Below are 14,302 nucleotides of genomic sequence, written 5' to 3'. Positions count from 1 at the left end.
GTTTGAAGACTGATGATGTCAAATTTAAATTTAATTAATCGTGATTATATCGAATATCGCGATATATTTTTGGCGATATATGGTGAATAAAATAAATCGATATCGTCCAAGCTTAGAGGTAATGTACTTGACTGTTGAGAAATGAGTAAAACAAGTCACGAAATAAATTTTCGTTTCAGTGAGAGGAAAATTATTTTAGCATGTATAAGGTATTTTCGTGACATTGTTTTACTAATTTCTCAGAAACTGCATGCACAGCACCCAAACAAGTAATATTTAAAGGGAAGCATTCTACTATCATTATCTTCAAACTGTGTAAGTTTAATGTAAATCTGTGGACATTGTGCTTGTAATACAAAAAGTACCCCAATCCTTTAAAATGAAATCTACCAGCAGCACATGACAAATTATACAACTCACTACAATTAATTATTTACAATAATTAACAATGTCTACATAATTATCGATTATTGATCAGAGCCGTTTGCCTTACCTTGAGCATTCGAACCTCTCGTAAGGCTATCTTTTTGACCATTTTATCGTCCTCAGATTCAATAAATTTCTTGATAGCCACAGTCTGATTGGTCTCCTTATGACGACACTTCATGACCATGCCATAGCTGCCCTCCCCGACCAAACCGAGGTTTTCATACTTCTCCATAGCTGTGAGGGTCCTCATGGGACCAATGGCAAGTTACTTTCACTGCAGAGTGGAAGACAATATATAAGCAATTAGTTCATCAAAGTCCTAGCTCTGTTACTGTGTTCAAAAGCACATCATTGAAAACATACCTTTTTAATTAGTAGGGAATGTGATGCCAAAAAAGTGCATGTTTCTAGGTGATATCACCACTTCCGGCTTATTTCACGCTCACGTATAAGCCTGCACAAACGTACTCGACGTGAAAAATGGTAACTTCACATTATGCTAAAATCGTGAGATTTTTACAAAACCATTTTTTTACGTAAACGTTCAAATATTTGCTCGTGTAATGTGCAGCTAAACCTCCCAATTAGCTCTCGCCCAGCTTTCCTAGCACATTCTCGTCTAGAGAGAGCGGCTTCTAGAGAGAGTGGCTTTTGCTGGACTTTCTTTGCCTCAATGCTGCGGGCTTTGCTTGGTCATAGTTCCCCTTTGTTGTTGCTTTTTTACTTATCATTTTTGGAGCACTTGCAACCTTAGGAAAAGGTTTTTTTTTTTATTACTATTATTATTAATAAAGTTGCTACTAAAAAATTATAATTTTGTGCAAACAAAATATGCTTTGCATTCAACTTTGCTCGAGCTAACAGAACCATTCGCTGCTGCAGCTACATCTAGCAGGTTTGACTGTTTACTTTAGCTAAGGGCCTATTAGTTTGTTAGAATTGAGTTGGAATCTCAAGGAGAAGCTATTTTGGGTACAAATGCGTCCTTGAAGGTAGAATAAAACTTTGGTAATGACCCTGAAATGAAATTGTATCATTTCTATCTGAATGCTTACTGTACTCGCTATAACGATGGTATGGTACTAATAGTAAAAACATCCTGCAAAATTAATTTGTCTGAAATGCCTTCGTTGATTAGAAATAAAACAATAAACACTTTTGAATCTGCGATGATTTATGCATGAATCATTTCTCACAACTTTGAGGGTTGATGTCCATTCCAGAATACTGCAGCAAGAGATGTGGGTGGGAATCACACTTACCTCATTGCTAAACACGAGTTCATTAAACGCTTGTGTGAAAATACTTTGTTATTTACTCAGCAAATCTTTCTTTATATTTTTTCCTACTACATTGTACATTGACAAAACTAACCGATGTTACCGTGACACCTTTATGAAGCAAGTTTAATGAACCATTTACCAAGCAGCAACTTTTTATTAATTGATTGTACAAAATGGCCTAAAAGATTGATAAAATTCATAATTTTTAACTTTAAGACCTAAAGATAAAGTTGGCAAGATACCACATTCTATTAAAGCCATTGGACACTTTCTGAACCCATGTTGTGCGATTAGTTTAAATGACTTTTGTTTTATATAATAAAATTCAGTGTTTTGACAGCTCAATTTATACACAGAGAAGCTGAAGAACCGGAAAATAAAATAAAAATGCATTTAATATTTAATGGAATTACATACAGACCAATCTAAATTGATTAACTGCTTCGACTAGCTTGATATAGAAACCCATAGCACACACTGACCACTGAGTAAACATTTCAGAATTGTTACTGCTTGAGGGTGCTGATGATTTTCAAATTAATTTCCCGTCTATTAAAAACCTAATTGTACAGCGAGCCAAAAATCAATAAAAGACAGGTGTTCATCAAACTAGTAAAGGGCCAGAAAATTTCTGTTCACTTACATGGTAGGCCTACTACATCAAGAGTATTTGTGTACGAAACAAAAGCAAGAAATAAGGGGGGGGGGTGCCTACAAAAAATGTGTACAAAAGCTTACTACAACAGGGCACATTTTGTACGAGACACTAGACACCTTTGGTTTGTCAAAGACCAGTCTTGTCACTTGGCGTATCTCAACATATGCACAAAATAACCAACCTGTGAAAATTTGAACTCAATTGGTCGTTGAAGTTGCGAGATAATAATGGAAGAAAAACCACCCTTGTCACACGAAATTGTGTGCCTTCAGATGCTTGATTTCGGGACCTAAAAATCTCATTCTGAGGTCTCAAAATCAAATAAGTTTTTATACTAACAATCATTTTGAGTAATTACCAATAGTGTCTAGTGCCTTTAAAGGATTTGGGTACTTTTTCAAAATGTCCATAGATTTACGTTAAACTTGCACAGGGTTTGAAGATAATGAGAGTGGAAAGCTTCCCTTCAATTATTATATACTGAGGTGCTGTAATTTTTGAGAAATGAGTAAAACAATGTCATGAAAATACGTTTGTAAAAAATTAAAATAATTTTCGTCTCATGAGACAAAAATTATTTTCATAACATTGTTTTACTCATTACCCAAAAACTACTGCACCTCAGCACGTAATATTTTCAAGGAAGCTTTCTACTATCATTTTCTTCAAACTGTGTAAGTTTAGTGTAAATCTGTGGACATTGTGTTTTTTGTCCTACAAAAGTTACATAGACCCTTTAAAGGAACACGTTGCCTTGGATCGGTCGAGTTGGTCTTTGAAAAGCGTTTTTGACCGTTTATTATAAAATGCATATGGTTAGAAAGATGATGTAAAAGTAGAATACAATGATCTACACAAATATGCCTCGAAATTGCGTGGTTTTCTTTTTACCTCGTCCAATAACACGTCGGCCATTTATGGGGGTCAAAATTTTGACCCCCATAAATGGCCGACCGTGATAGTTCGCGACGTAAAAAGAAAACCGTGCAATTTTGAGAGATACTTGTGTGGATCATTATATTCTACTTTTAAAACATCTTTCTAACCATATATATTTCATAACAAACGGTTTCAAACGCTTTTTATAGACCAACTCGTCCGATCCAAGGCAACGTGTTCCTTTAAACAAAATAGGCAATTTCCCCCAGTCACATCAAACGTGTATGATGGTTTACTGCACAGCCAAAATTATGTCTATTTTATGAAAAACAGTTTGAAAACCACTGGTGCAGCAAAATCTTTAATGCTATTTATATCATTTAACAATCCATGTGTCATGTATGTGCCATATGTGTTTGAGATTGTCAAATTCAATATCTGCAAAGAGTTACTCAATATTAACCTGTTGTTGTGGATTTTACTTTTACAAACACTGGTATTAGATTTATTTTATAACATTTTAAAACATCTAAAACTTGTTTTATAAATTTGTTTGATAAATTTGTTCAGTATCAAGGTTGGTACATGTACTACATGTCATGCTTTACTGTACTAAAAAGCTTATACATAGACCAGTCAGTTATAACGATCAGTTTGAAAGTAAAGTTTGATGGCTGTTTAAATATCAATTTTGTTTACAAATAGTTTACCCAATAAACGCAAATGAAAATAAACTATGCAAACATTGTGATGCCTATCTCAATGGGTTCTCAATCTCCAAATATAGCAAATCCTCTTCAAAAGCTTCTGAACAAATCCAGCAACTTTCATCCCCCAAGAATTAGAAGACCCTTGTGAATAATGAGTGAAAAGCTTTGTATTGTGTGTTCTGAATCTTGGACCACACAGTGCATGGGGGTTTGATTGTAGGATTGTTGCTTCAAGTGTGTATTGCTTCTGGTTATTGGGGCCTGGGGGTCATTTGAAGGGTCCTTCATTCTGGGCCATGGAATAGGTTACCTTAGTAACCATATTGTGTGCAGTGTGTCTTGAGATTTACACAAACAAAATATTCATGATGATTCAGTAGGCACTAGGCTGGGTGAATATTCAGAAAAAAAAGGGTAATACATTATACAATAATGTACATGTATGTTTCAAGCTGTAATGATCCTGGGGATTCATGTAATTTTGTGAACATATTATTAACATAATCAATGTGTGGTGAAGAGGTTTTCAACTAGTGGTTTATTCCCAACGAGGCCTGGTTCTTGATAATTTTACCAAGACGAAGTCGAGGTAAATTATCAAGAACCAGGCCTCGTATCGCGTGATGATGGCACGCTATCCCGGTCGTTGCTCTCGACCAATAGGAATGAAGAAACTGTCTTATAAGCACAGGTGCAAGCTCGCGTGTCACGCCCATGTTTCAACACTTTTTACTGGTCATAAACAAAAGGTTTATACACACCCAAGTGACGCGCTCTCCACCAATAGGAATAGCGAAACTGTCTGAGGTATTTATGAATGTACCATAATGTAACCTGGTGTACATGCAAATTTCAATACAATTTTTAATCCAACCCTGAATCCTCATTTTTGAGAATTTTTTTTTTTGGGGGGGGGGGGGGGGTAGGGGGTTAATAAATTGTTTTTTGTTTATCTGAACCCAACAATATAGCGAACCAATCATGCGGTAAACACCAAGTCAAATGAAAAAGAGAACGCTAAGTAATGTTCACAAGTTTTTCTGTAAATCAAAGATTTAAAGGTCATGGCTATAAGGGATCAAATTTTTGCCCTACAATGTACAATAGGTTTGTTGACTTATAGAGCATTTTTGGCACCATTCCAAATAAAATCTGCATTCAAAAAATAGCTCCTTGTTGGTCCTTTTTCCAAGATGGAGTCTGGCCTACATTTATAGAAGTTATTCATTCAGAGATGTTTGTATTTTGAATAGGCACACAACATGCAGACTCTAAAAACTTCAACATAACCATTCAAAAAGTGAAAAGAACAAAAAAGTACTTCTGATTTTAAATTCAAAAAGACTGAGAGAGGCTTAAATATTATTGTTTGAAGGCTTTTGATATCAGCATTCAGCATGGTTGATATCCCTTTAAATGTCATTTAAAGGGATATTAACCATGCTGAATGTAGGGACCTTAACGGTACATTTGTATTTTGGAAGTGCTCAATTTAATTTAAACCTATAGACACGATGACAAACACTCTACTAGGGTCGAAACGTCAGGCCATTATACCATCAGGCCATTTGGTTGGTAAGTTGTTTAAGATGGTGCTTTTAATACCTGGAATGGTTATGTTCACGCAGAAAAAATAATTGTTGAGTAATAACCAAAGGTTCACCTCCTTTTCAACATGTCAAAGGGTTTGGTACCTTTTGTAGACCCCCCCCCCCAAAAAAAAAAAAAAAAATCACAGAGCAATGTTTTCTCGGGGTCATGTAATACGTTGTTACATTGCTAAAATGATTTTTCGTTTTCATGACATTGTTTTACTCATTTCTCAAAAAGTACAGCACCTCAGCAAGTACCATTTAAAAGGAAGCTTTCTACCGTCATTATCTTCAAACGGTGTTTTTGTGTTTTGTACAAAAAGTACCAACAATACCCTTTAATTTTGATTGGATAGGAGTGAGCCCCAGTGGAGATATGTGTACCTTTCAGTGATATTGAGCACGTCCAAACATGACCCTCAACAATTGTATACAAGACAACCTGGACCATGTTTGACAGCCAAAGCCGTGCAAAGCTCAATCAAATAATAATCATCAATCAAATGAAAGCTTCAGGGAAACATGATGTGCAATGCCATTAAAATTTAGCAGCTTCTTTAAAATAACAAATTTCACCATTACAACACATACGCTTTCCAGTATTATTGAGGGATGTACAGATGATTGATTTTTTTATTGTCTTAATTTTTTCTCTCCCCTTTCTTACATTTGAATTACCAGAAGTTTTTATCCACGTTTGCAAATCATTATTAAAATTATCTGCGTCTACCTAATTATTCACATCTATATGTAATGCATTCGCAGAGCACACTGAGCTTGTTCCACTCGAAGTCAATTTGTTTAGTCAGCTGTTATGTTTGGTTCGTGATTTACGTGCAGCATGTGCAATGAAACACATAGCGAGTATAATATTGTGGGTAAACCTTGCCAAAGATATGCTTAAAGGCACTGGACACTATTGGTAGTGTGAGACTATCGGGACACTTGGTGGCAGCAGATTTGCTGGGTAAAATCCATTGTTCTCGATAATGTGTGCATGCTCAGAACTACGTAGACAATGGAAATTTACCTGGTGAGTCTGCTGCCACCTAGCGTTCCAAAGTCTCCCATTACTCACAACAATTAATAGCATAAAAACTTACTTGGTAACGAGCATTGGACAGCTGTTGAGCTGTTCAGCTCCCTCTGAAGTTACGTAATTTTTGAGAAGGAAGTAATTTCTCACTAAAATATTTGAGTTGAATGTGAGACCTCAGCTAAGGTTTCCAATTCAAGGCATCTAAAAGCACAACTTGTGCGACAAGGGTGTTTTTTCTTCCATTATTCTCTACCAACTTCGCCAAAACCAATGGAGTTCAAATTGTCACAGGTTTGTCATTTTATGCATTGTTGAGATACACCAAGTGAGAAGACTGGTCTTTGACAGTTTCCAAAGGTGTTCAGTGCCTTTAAAGACAACTTTGTGCAAAGATACCATTGGCTAAGGTATCACAAGAATTAAAAAAAGACATGGATTTGTTATGCAGTTAAAGGAACTTGCTGCCTTGGATCAATCGAGTTGGTCCATGGAAAGCGTTTGGAACCGTTTGTTATAAAATCGAAGTGGTTACAAAGATATTTAAAAAGTAGAATGTATGATCCACACAAATAGGCCTTGAAATTGCGTGGTTTTCCTTTTACATGTAGCTAGTGAACTAACACGGTCGGCCATTTTAAGGAGTCAAAAACTTGACTCCACGAAATGGCGTGCCGTGTTATTTCACGACATATAAAGAAACCATGCAATTTTTAGGCATGTTTGTGGATCATTAAATTCTACCTTTACAACATCTTTCTAACTATGCATTTTATAACAAACAGTTTCAAATGCTTTTTATGGACCAACTCGCCTGATCCAAGGCAACTTGTTCCTTTAAACGAAAGGTACACGTTTGGTACTTGTCAAAGACCAGTCTTCTCACTTGCTGTATCCCAACATAAGCATAAAATAACAAGCCTGTGAAAATTTGAGCTAAAATGATCATCAAAGTTGCAAAAAAATGATGAGAGGAGAAACACCCTTGTTGGACGAATTTGTGTGCTTTCAGAAAGGAATAAAGACTTCTAGCTAGAAGTCTTTTATTATTTTAGTAAGAAATTACCTCTTTCTCAAAAATGATCCCAATGCTACTTCAGAGGGAGCCATTTCTCACAATGTTTAATACTATCAACAACTCTCCAATGCTCATTGCCAAGTCAGTTTTTAAGTTAATATTTGTTTTGAGTAATTACCAAACGTGTACCTTCCCTTTAAGTGATGGTGATCATACATGCAATGTAGGTTCAAAGGCAGACAGGCATAAAAATGCCTACTGAAATTAATATCTGAGGATTAAAGGGAAGGTATACATTTGGTGATCACTCTTCATGGCTATAAAAACTTACTTGGTTTAAAGTTTCGAAAGTATAAAGTATTTTGAGAATCATTTCCCTTTGAATTATTAATGTGGTTATATATGGAACAAAACTCAGTTTTTATCCCCCAATTGATTCTGAGAAGCGTTACTGACAGTAGCATCTCAGATTGGAAGTTCCAGTATTACGGATTGTTCTTAATGCAGCGATTTCACAAAACTTTACGTAACTGCGTAAGTCCTCTTGCGCAACGTTTATGGAGCAACTTGCGCAAGTGAACTAAAGCAGTTGCGTAAGTTTTGTGAAATCGGCTGCTGCGTGAACATATCTATAACAAAACAACAACATTTTAGAATGAATTTTACTGATTAGTTTTAACTTATTGGTTTTTGGAACTATTTTATTGTTGATTCCAAAAACTTCCTTTTAATCTTTCATTGAGAAACTCCTTAAGCCGTCAATAATTTTGCCAAGTTTTAACATGGTTCAACTACAATAGTCCAAAGAATGTGACCAAGAGCATTGGATTTGCAATAACGAGCATACATTGTGTCCATAGTCCTTCTAGCTGTTGAGTGCAAACTACTCCGCAAACTAGCCGACCGCACATATGAAACAATCTTCAAGATGCGCCGCACAAACTCTAAGCTTTTGTGAGCGAAACTTGCGGGCTCCAAATTTGCACATGCGGATGAAGTTTGAACGCTAAATTGCCCCTAGCTCAATATGAACTGCACAGCATAAATTAACAGTACAGTGCCGCGTAAGGGTACGCTTTCTTTCCCAGTTCCTGGACATCACAATTTGTACCTTAGTTTCGGTCTTAACTTTAAAAAAAACTGTACCCGCTGCCAAAACATAGGATTCGAACTGCCTCTATCTGCCAGGCAACCTCGGTAGTCTAGTTGGTAAGACACTGCTCTAGAATTGACAGGGTCGTGGGTTCGAATCCCAGCCGAGTAACATGCCTGTGATATTTTTTCACAGGACTCGGGAAGTACTGAGTATACAGTGCTAACACACATCGGTGTATGGGTAAAAACCAAAATTAATATTCTTTATCCCCGATGCAAACTTAACATCTATTGTATCGTTGCGGTACCCGCTGCCAAAACATAGGATTCGAACTGCCTCTAGCTGCCGGGCAACCTCGGTAGTCTAGTTGGTAAGACACTGCTCTAGAATTCAAGGGTCGTGGGTTCGAATCCCACCCGAGTAACATGCCTGTGATATTTTTTCACAGGACTCGGGAAGTACTGAGTATACAGTGCTAACACACATCGGTGTATTGGTAAAAACCAAAATTAATTAAAAAAAAAAACTTTTTAAATTCTCAAGAACCCTGTTTTGAAAAAGTATGATGTGGAATATAAAGATGACTTTTGATATATAAAGGAATGACTTTTGATTCATGGTTCGACACTGCAAAAGCCGGAAAAAAAACTAAGGATTTTGACAGCACCAAATTTAGGCAAGGCTTGAAATTTGCGTGGAATAATGTGCATAGGCCTAAACATGCGTGCACAAATGTAAATTGAGCAATCAAGTTTGAATGCTCAGTGGAGGCTGAAGTTTTTTGCGAGAAATGAAGTTTGCACCCAACATACATGTAGCCACCCCACTCACCTTCAATTAAAGTTTTCCAAACCATGCACAAGTAACACCAAGTTGATATTCTGTGATGGGAAATTTAGTTGAACAACAACACAATTTCTCCAACATTGTCTGATAACATCTAATGTGGTCATATAAATGGATCCTTCCAGTGAGCGTTAAACCTATGATGTGATAGATTTTCAAAAGCAAATCAGATCTCCCACACGTCACATGATGATCTCCTGGCGTAGAAAAAGCCACCTCCGCAGCTCTGTTAAAGAAATGAAATATAATTTTAAAAACAGGTACGCTCAAAAGCAAGTCCATCACCATGTGTGTTTTAAAAAAAATTATTTTAAGAGGTTCTTTTAAAGACACTGGACACTATTGGTTATTGTCAAAGACTAGTCTTCATTATATAACATACAGATCCTTGTCATTTGATTGGTGGAACTTACTTCACGTGACATTCACTATTACTCCCATCCGCACCAGCAATAAAAAAAAACTACCGGTATTTGCCCATTGGAAATAGCATTTCCCATTCAACAGTTAGGATCATCCTTGTTCCCAATGTTTATGAGCAGTACAGCGCCGCTGCGTCCCAGCTAAAACAAAGGAGCACCCGTGCAACAGGTTGTGATCCGATTTGTGCATTGTTGCTGCTACACGGCGCCATATGATTTTTGGTTGTCAGTAATTTGTGTGATTTTTCATAATGTTAAATACTTTTAAAATACATCAAATGACAAGGATCTATAATAATGTCAGTTATATATAAAACAAATATTGAGAGGCTTTAATTCGTTGAATGGAAGGAATATTATCGCTCGGTAAAATTTGGACTGTTCCATTTCACTTGGCTTCGCCTCGTGAAATGGAACAGTCCAAATTTTACCTTGCGATAATATTCCTCCCATTCCACTCTGAGCCACTCAATATTTGTATACAGTTGGTGTATAACAAACCTGTGAAAGTTTGAACTCAATCAGTCGTCGAAGTTGTGTGATTATTAAGAAAGAAAAACACCCTTGTTGCACCATGGTCACACAAAGTTGTGTGCTTTCAGATGCTTGATTTTGAGACCTCAAATTCTAAATCTGAGTCAGAAGTCATTTAACCTGTGAAATTTGTGATATCCATATAATAAGAGACCACACTTCTTTTTTTTCCCGAACAATAATCATTAAGAATGCCTCAGATTGCACAGGTGAGCAGCACTGGCTTATAAAATCCTAGTTGCGATAGTGTAACCCTCCTTCCGACGGCCGCACAGTCCGGCCGTCGATCGGGAGGAGGGTAACGTTATCGCAACTAATAAAATCCCAGTGTCACCATACCTACCTGGGATCGATGCGAGATGCAACTGACTTTTAATTTCAAGTAGGCCTATTAAACCCAACACAAAAAACATATTCACAATCAATAGGCCAATCCTAAATGTAATGCTTTTAATGGGATCTTATTTGATGATACCGGTTTTAAGCCAGCATAGGTTATCAATAAATAAACGTATAATTTTAAATAAATAATAAAGCAAGTATTTAAGTACAAAAACAAACAGCAAAAATCACTTGATCGTCCTTGCCCTCATCCTTTTTTAGACTGCATCCAAATAGTATAGTAGTATATTTTATCCCCCAACAAAAAATACTATTTTTTTGCCATGTATCGTAGCGTCATACGTTATCGACCCTCATATGTCTTCGGTCCCCAACTTTGATTCCCGTTTACCGCGAGATTGTGCAGGATTGTGCAAGCTGCATCGGTGACAGAAGCTATGCAGTTTACTCACGATCTGTATTTTCATCAGGCTTAATCATGCTGAGAATAAAGTTTCCTGTCATTGGTTATGCTCAAACATTTATAAAATGATTGATTTTTGGTACTAATCACTTGTTCATTATTATGCCAACATTCAAATGAGTCAAAGAAACATCATCCAACCTCGAAAGTTCAAAACAAAATTACTATCTGCTAGATTGAGTTTCATTCTGCATTAATCACTAGATGGATCACGTGAGGTGGTTACTATTTTGGATTCTATGGTGTGCAAATGTGGGGAAAATATTAAAATATTTTAAGTGAAAATGACAAAAATTGTTTTTATTATTATTTACTGCATACTGTAATAAATTCCAATAAGCGTAATAAATATTAAGTCTACATTAAAGAGAAAATATCATAGATTGGTTTCTTATCTCCTGAAACCAAACATTACTGGTTTGAAATGGGGGAAAACGGATTGTTATGAAGTGTGAGTGCATCAAGGGGGAGTGGGGTGTTTTACTTTCATGCCTTATGATATCTCTGGATTCTAATATAGTAGCCATAATGCCTTGGGACAAAAATGTAATTAAATTTGTTAAGTAGTAATTGAATAATATTTTTGATTTATTTTGCACGTCATACTAGCTTCTGAATGTTCAATAAAATACCAACCAATGAAAGGTGTGAAAACATATGACGTTGCTCCAATGTCGTGCATGCATAAGCAAAGTTAAGGCGGACTGTCTCTCGCAATGTAAAACCAAAACTTTAAAAATTTCAACACACCATGAAGTGTAAGTGTTATTGTTAAAAAATTGGATAGATTTGAAAAAAAAAAATAGTTTTTGATTGTGAACAGTTTGCCTGTTATCCTACTGAAAACACATGACACCAGGATATTTTAATTTGAGGTTGGCCTTGGCACCAACTTTGATTAAATCACCATATTCTAGACAAGCAAGTTCTACCATGGCTTCTAAAAAAGAACATTCCACTGAATATTCTGGCTCTCTTGCCCCTTCAAACAAAATAGTAAAAATTAAAATTCCCTCATCCTCCCAGTCCCATGTTTTTCTAAGGAAAAAAAAAAAAAAGATCATAACCTATTGACTTTTCGAGTTAATTTTTATTTGGCATGTGGCTGACAAACACAAACAGGGGTGGATTTCACAAAGAGTTAGGACTAGTCTTATCTCGAGTTAGGACCAGTTACTCGTCCAAACTTAGGACTCTCCGTGCAATTTGTATATCTCCTAGTCCTAGGACTAGTCCTAAGTTAGGACTAGTCCTGACTCTTTGTGAAATCGACCCCAGGGACAGTGTAAAACAATTACACTAACCATGCTAACAGTTACACTAACTTAGCTTCGATTTACTTAATAAAAAAAACAATACATTCAACACATACAAATAACAACACAATACGAAAGAAACAAGCTTGAGGTAAACTACAAACTAGGTCCAACGTGTGATCACAGTACTAAGTAATGGACAGTGGGAAGTAAGTCATGTAATTTGCAAACGAAACTTTAATCACTTACCGGTCGGTGCCGATTAAATTTGGACCCAACTTTTCGAACGTTTTCACTGTTAAAACGGCCTCGAATCTTCACCCAGACCACTAAGGGAGAACTCAACTAGAATCATGATGATACTAACAAAAGTCTTACTTCCAAAATAAATTATCTTTCCACGTTCTATGGCGACTGATTGACGGGTACTATCGAGTATACTGAGTGTCACAACAAACGTGTGCAAACTTTGCATAGTGTGTAACAACGGTGTACCCCCTTCGATCCTTTTGATGAGATTCTTCGTTACACACACACACCATACGTACATACGTGTACTATGGTTTCGTTGTTTGCATGCAGTGCGGGGAGCCAGCGCCGCCACCGATCAAACGATGATCAACCATTCACGCACTGTGCGTCCATTACGCAGTTGCTAGGGGCAACATGCATCAATAACTAGATAGCGTATTTAACGCATGGCGGACTGTCCCTTGAAAACCGTGACAAACTTATAAACATTAAAACATAATCATCAGTTAATAGACTGAACTTGTTTAATTTCAATTGATTACAGTTCATTAACATGTATCTTTATCCACAATAATGTTCATCTGGTTACGATTATGATTCAGATATAAAACTGTTTTTCAAATGCCGCCGTGGCCAGATCAGTTGCAATGAAAAGTCCATTCATTTACGGATGAGTGCCACTTAAAGCCAGACATAATGGTACTGATCGATCCGTGTTGTGTCTGTTTACATGCAAATAGAGTAACAGAACGTATGGTAAACATGGGACGATAATCGCATATGAATGTGGGATAACACAATTACGCCCCGTGCCTATACCGGTCACACTGAGCCCGAAAAACGGGCTCTGACCAAACTTTTAGAAAATTTAGAAAACTTTTTTTTAAAACACTCCAAACTGCATGCAAACAACGTTTTTTTATTATTTCGTGTTTGGGGGAGCTGGCACACGAGATGGCGGATGAAGCTCGAGTGTATCCGAAATCTTTATACTCCAAAAATCTTAAGTTGGCCCCTCAACAAAAAAAAGTGTCAATAGGCCTATGTGAACGACACTTGGTGTGTGTGTTTTTTGTGATACGTTTTTACATCAGTTGGAATAATGATCACGGAGTGATTGGGGTCACAAAAATTGTATGTTTCCTGACTTCAGCCGATGAGTACTCCAACAGAGTCCATCGCTTTTCAACAACTTCGAAGGCCTCCCCGTAAACTTACTCCACAAACCGAACGGCTACCCGGCCCAACGCAATTGAATCGTGGTCGGAACTCGCTACCTTGGGTCATTGTTCCAATTTAATTCGACTTTAAGGCTCAGAGGTTATTTGTAAATCAACTTTATTTGCGCCTTTATTTAGACTCGAAGGCTACATTTTGTTCAAAATGAGTATTGGATATTGAGTATTCAGCCTGACTTTACACAGCACTGGGTAAATCACTTTGGAGACGATCAAATAAAGCACCGCTGGCGCTACCGTCCGAACAC

At 36.8% G+C, this 14,302-nt stretch overlaps 1 protein-coding gene across 2 annotated transcripts in view; it reads right to left on the bottom strand.

The window, feature by feature from the left end:
* Positions 1–13,108, bottom strand: part of LOC139952998 (cyclin-dependent kinase-like 4) — a 36,418-nt gene extending 23,310 nt beyond the window's left edge. Inside the window, exons 1-3 of one of the 2 annotated variants that reach the window (XM_071952372.1) lie at positions 12,814–13,108; positions 9,533–9,773; positions 494–703 (exon numbers count right to left, since the gene is read on the bottom strand). In XM_071952372.1, the coding sequence (XP_071808473.1) occupies positions 494–679 (186 nt within the window). In that variant the 5' untranslated portion in view covers positions 680–703; positions 9,533–9,773; positions 12,814–13,108. The remainder of the gene's footprint in view (positions 1–493; positions 704–9,532; positions 9,774–12,813) is intronic. The other variant, XM_071952373.1, reaches the window with a different exon arrangement.
* Positions 13,109–14,302: the final 1,194 nt, after the last annotated feature.

The sequence above is a fragment of the Asterias amurensis genome, chromosome 21 (genome assembly GCF_032118995.1).
Source record: "Asterias amurensis chromosome 21, ASM3211899v1".
NCBI lineage: Eukaryota > Metazoa > Echinodermata > Asteroidea > Forcipulatida > Asteriidae > Asterias > Asterias amurensis.
The sequence above is the reverse complement of the archived record's forward strand: the minus strand, read 5'-3'. Positions and strand labels throughout refer to the sequence as shown.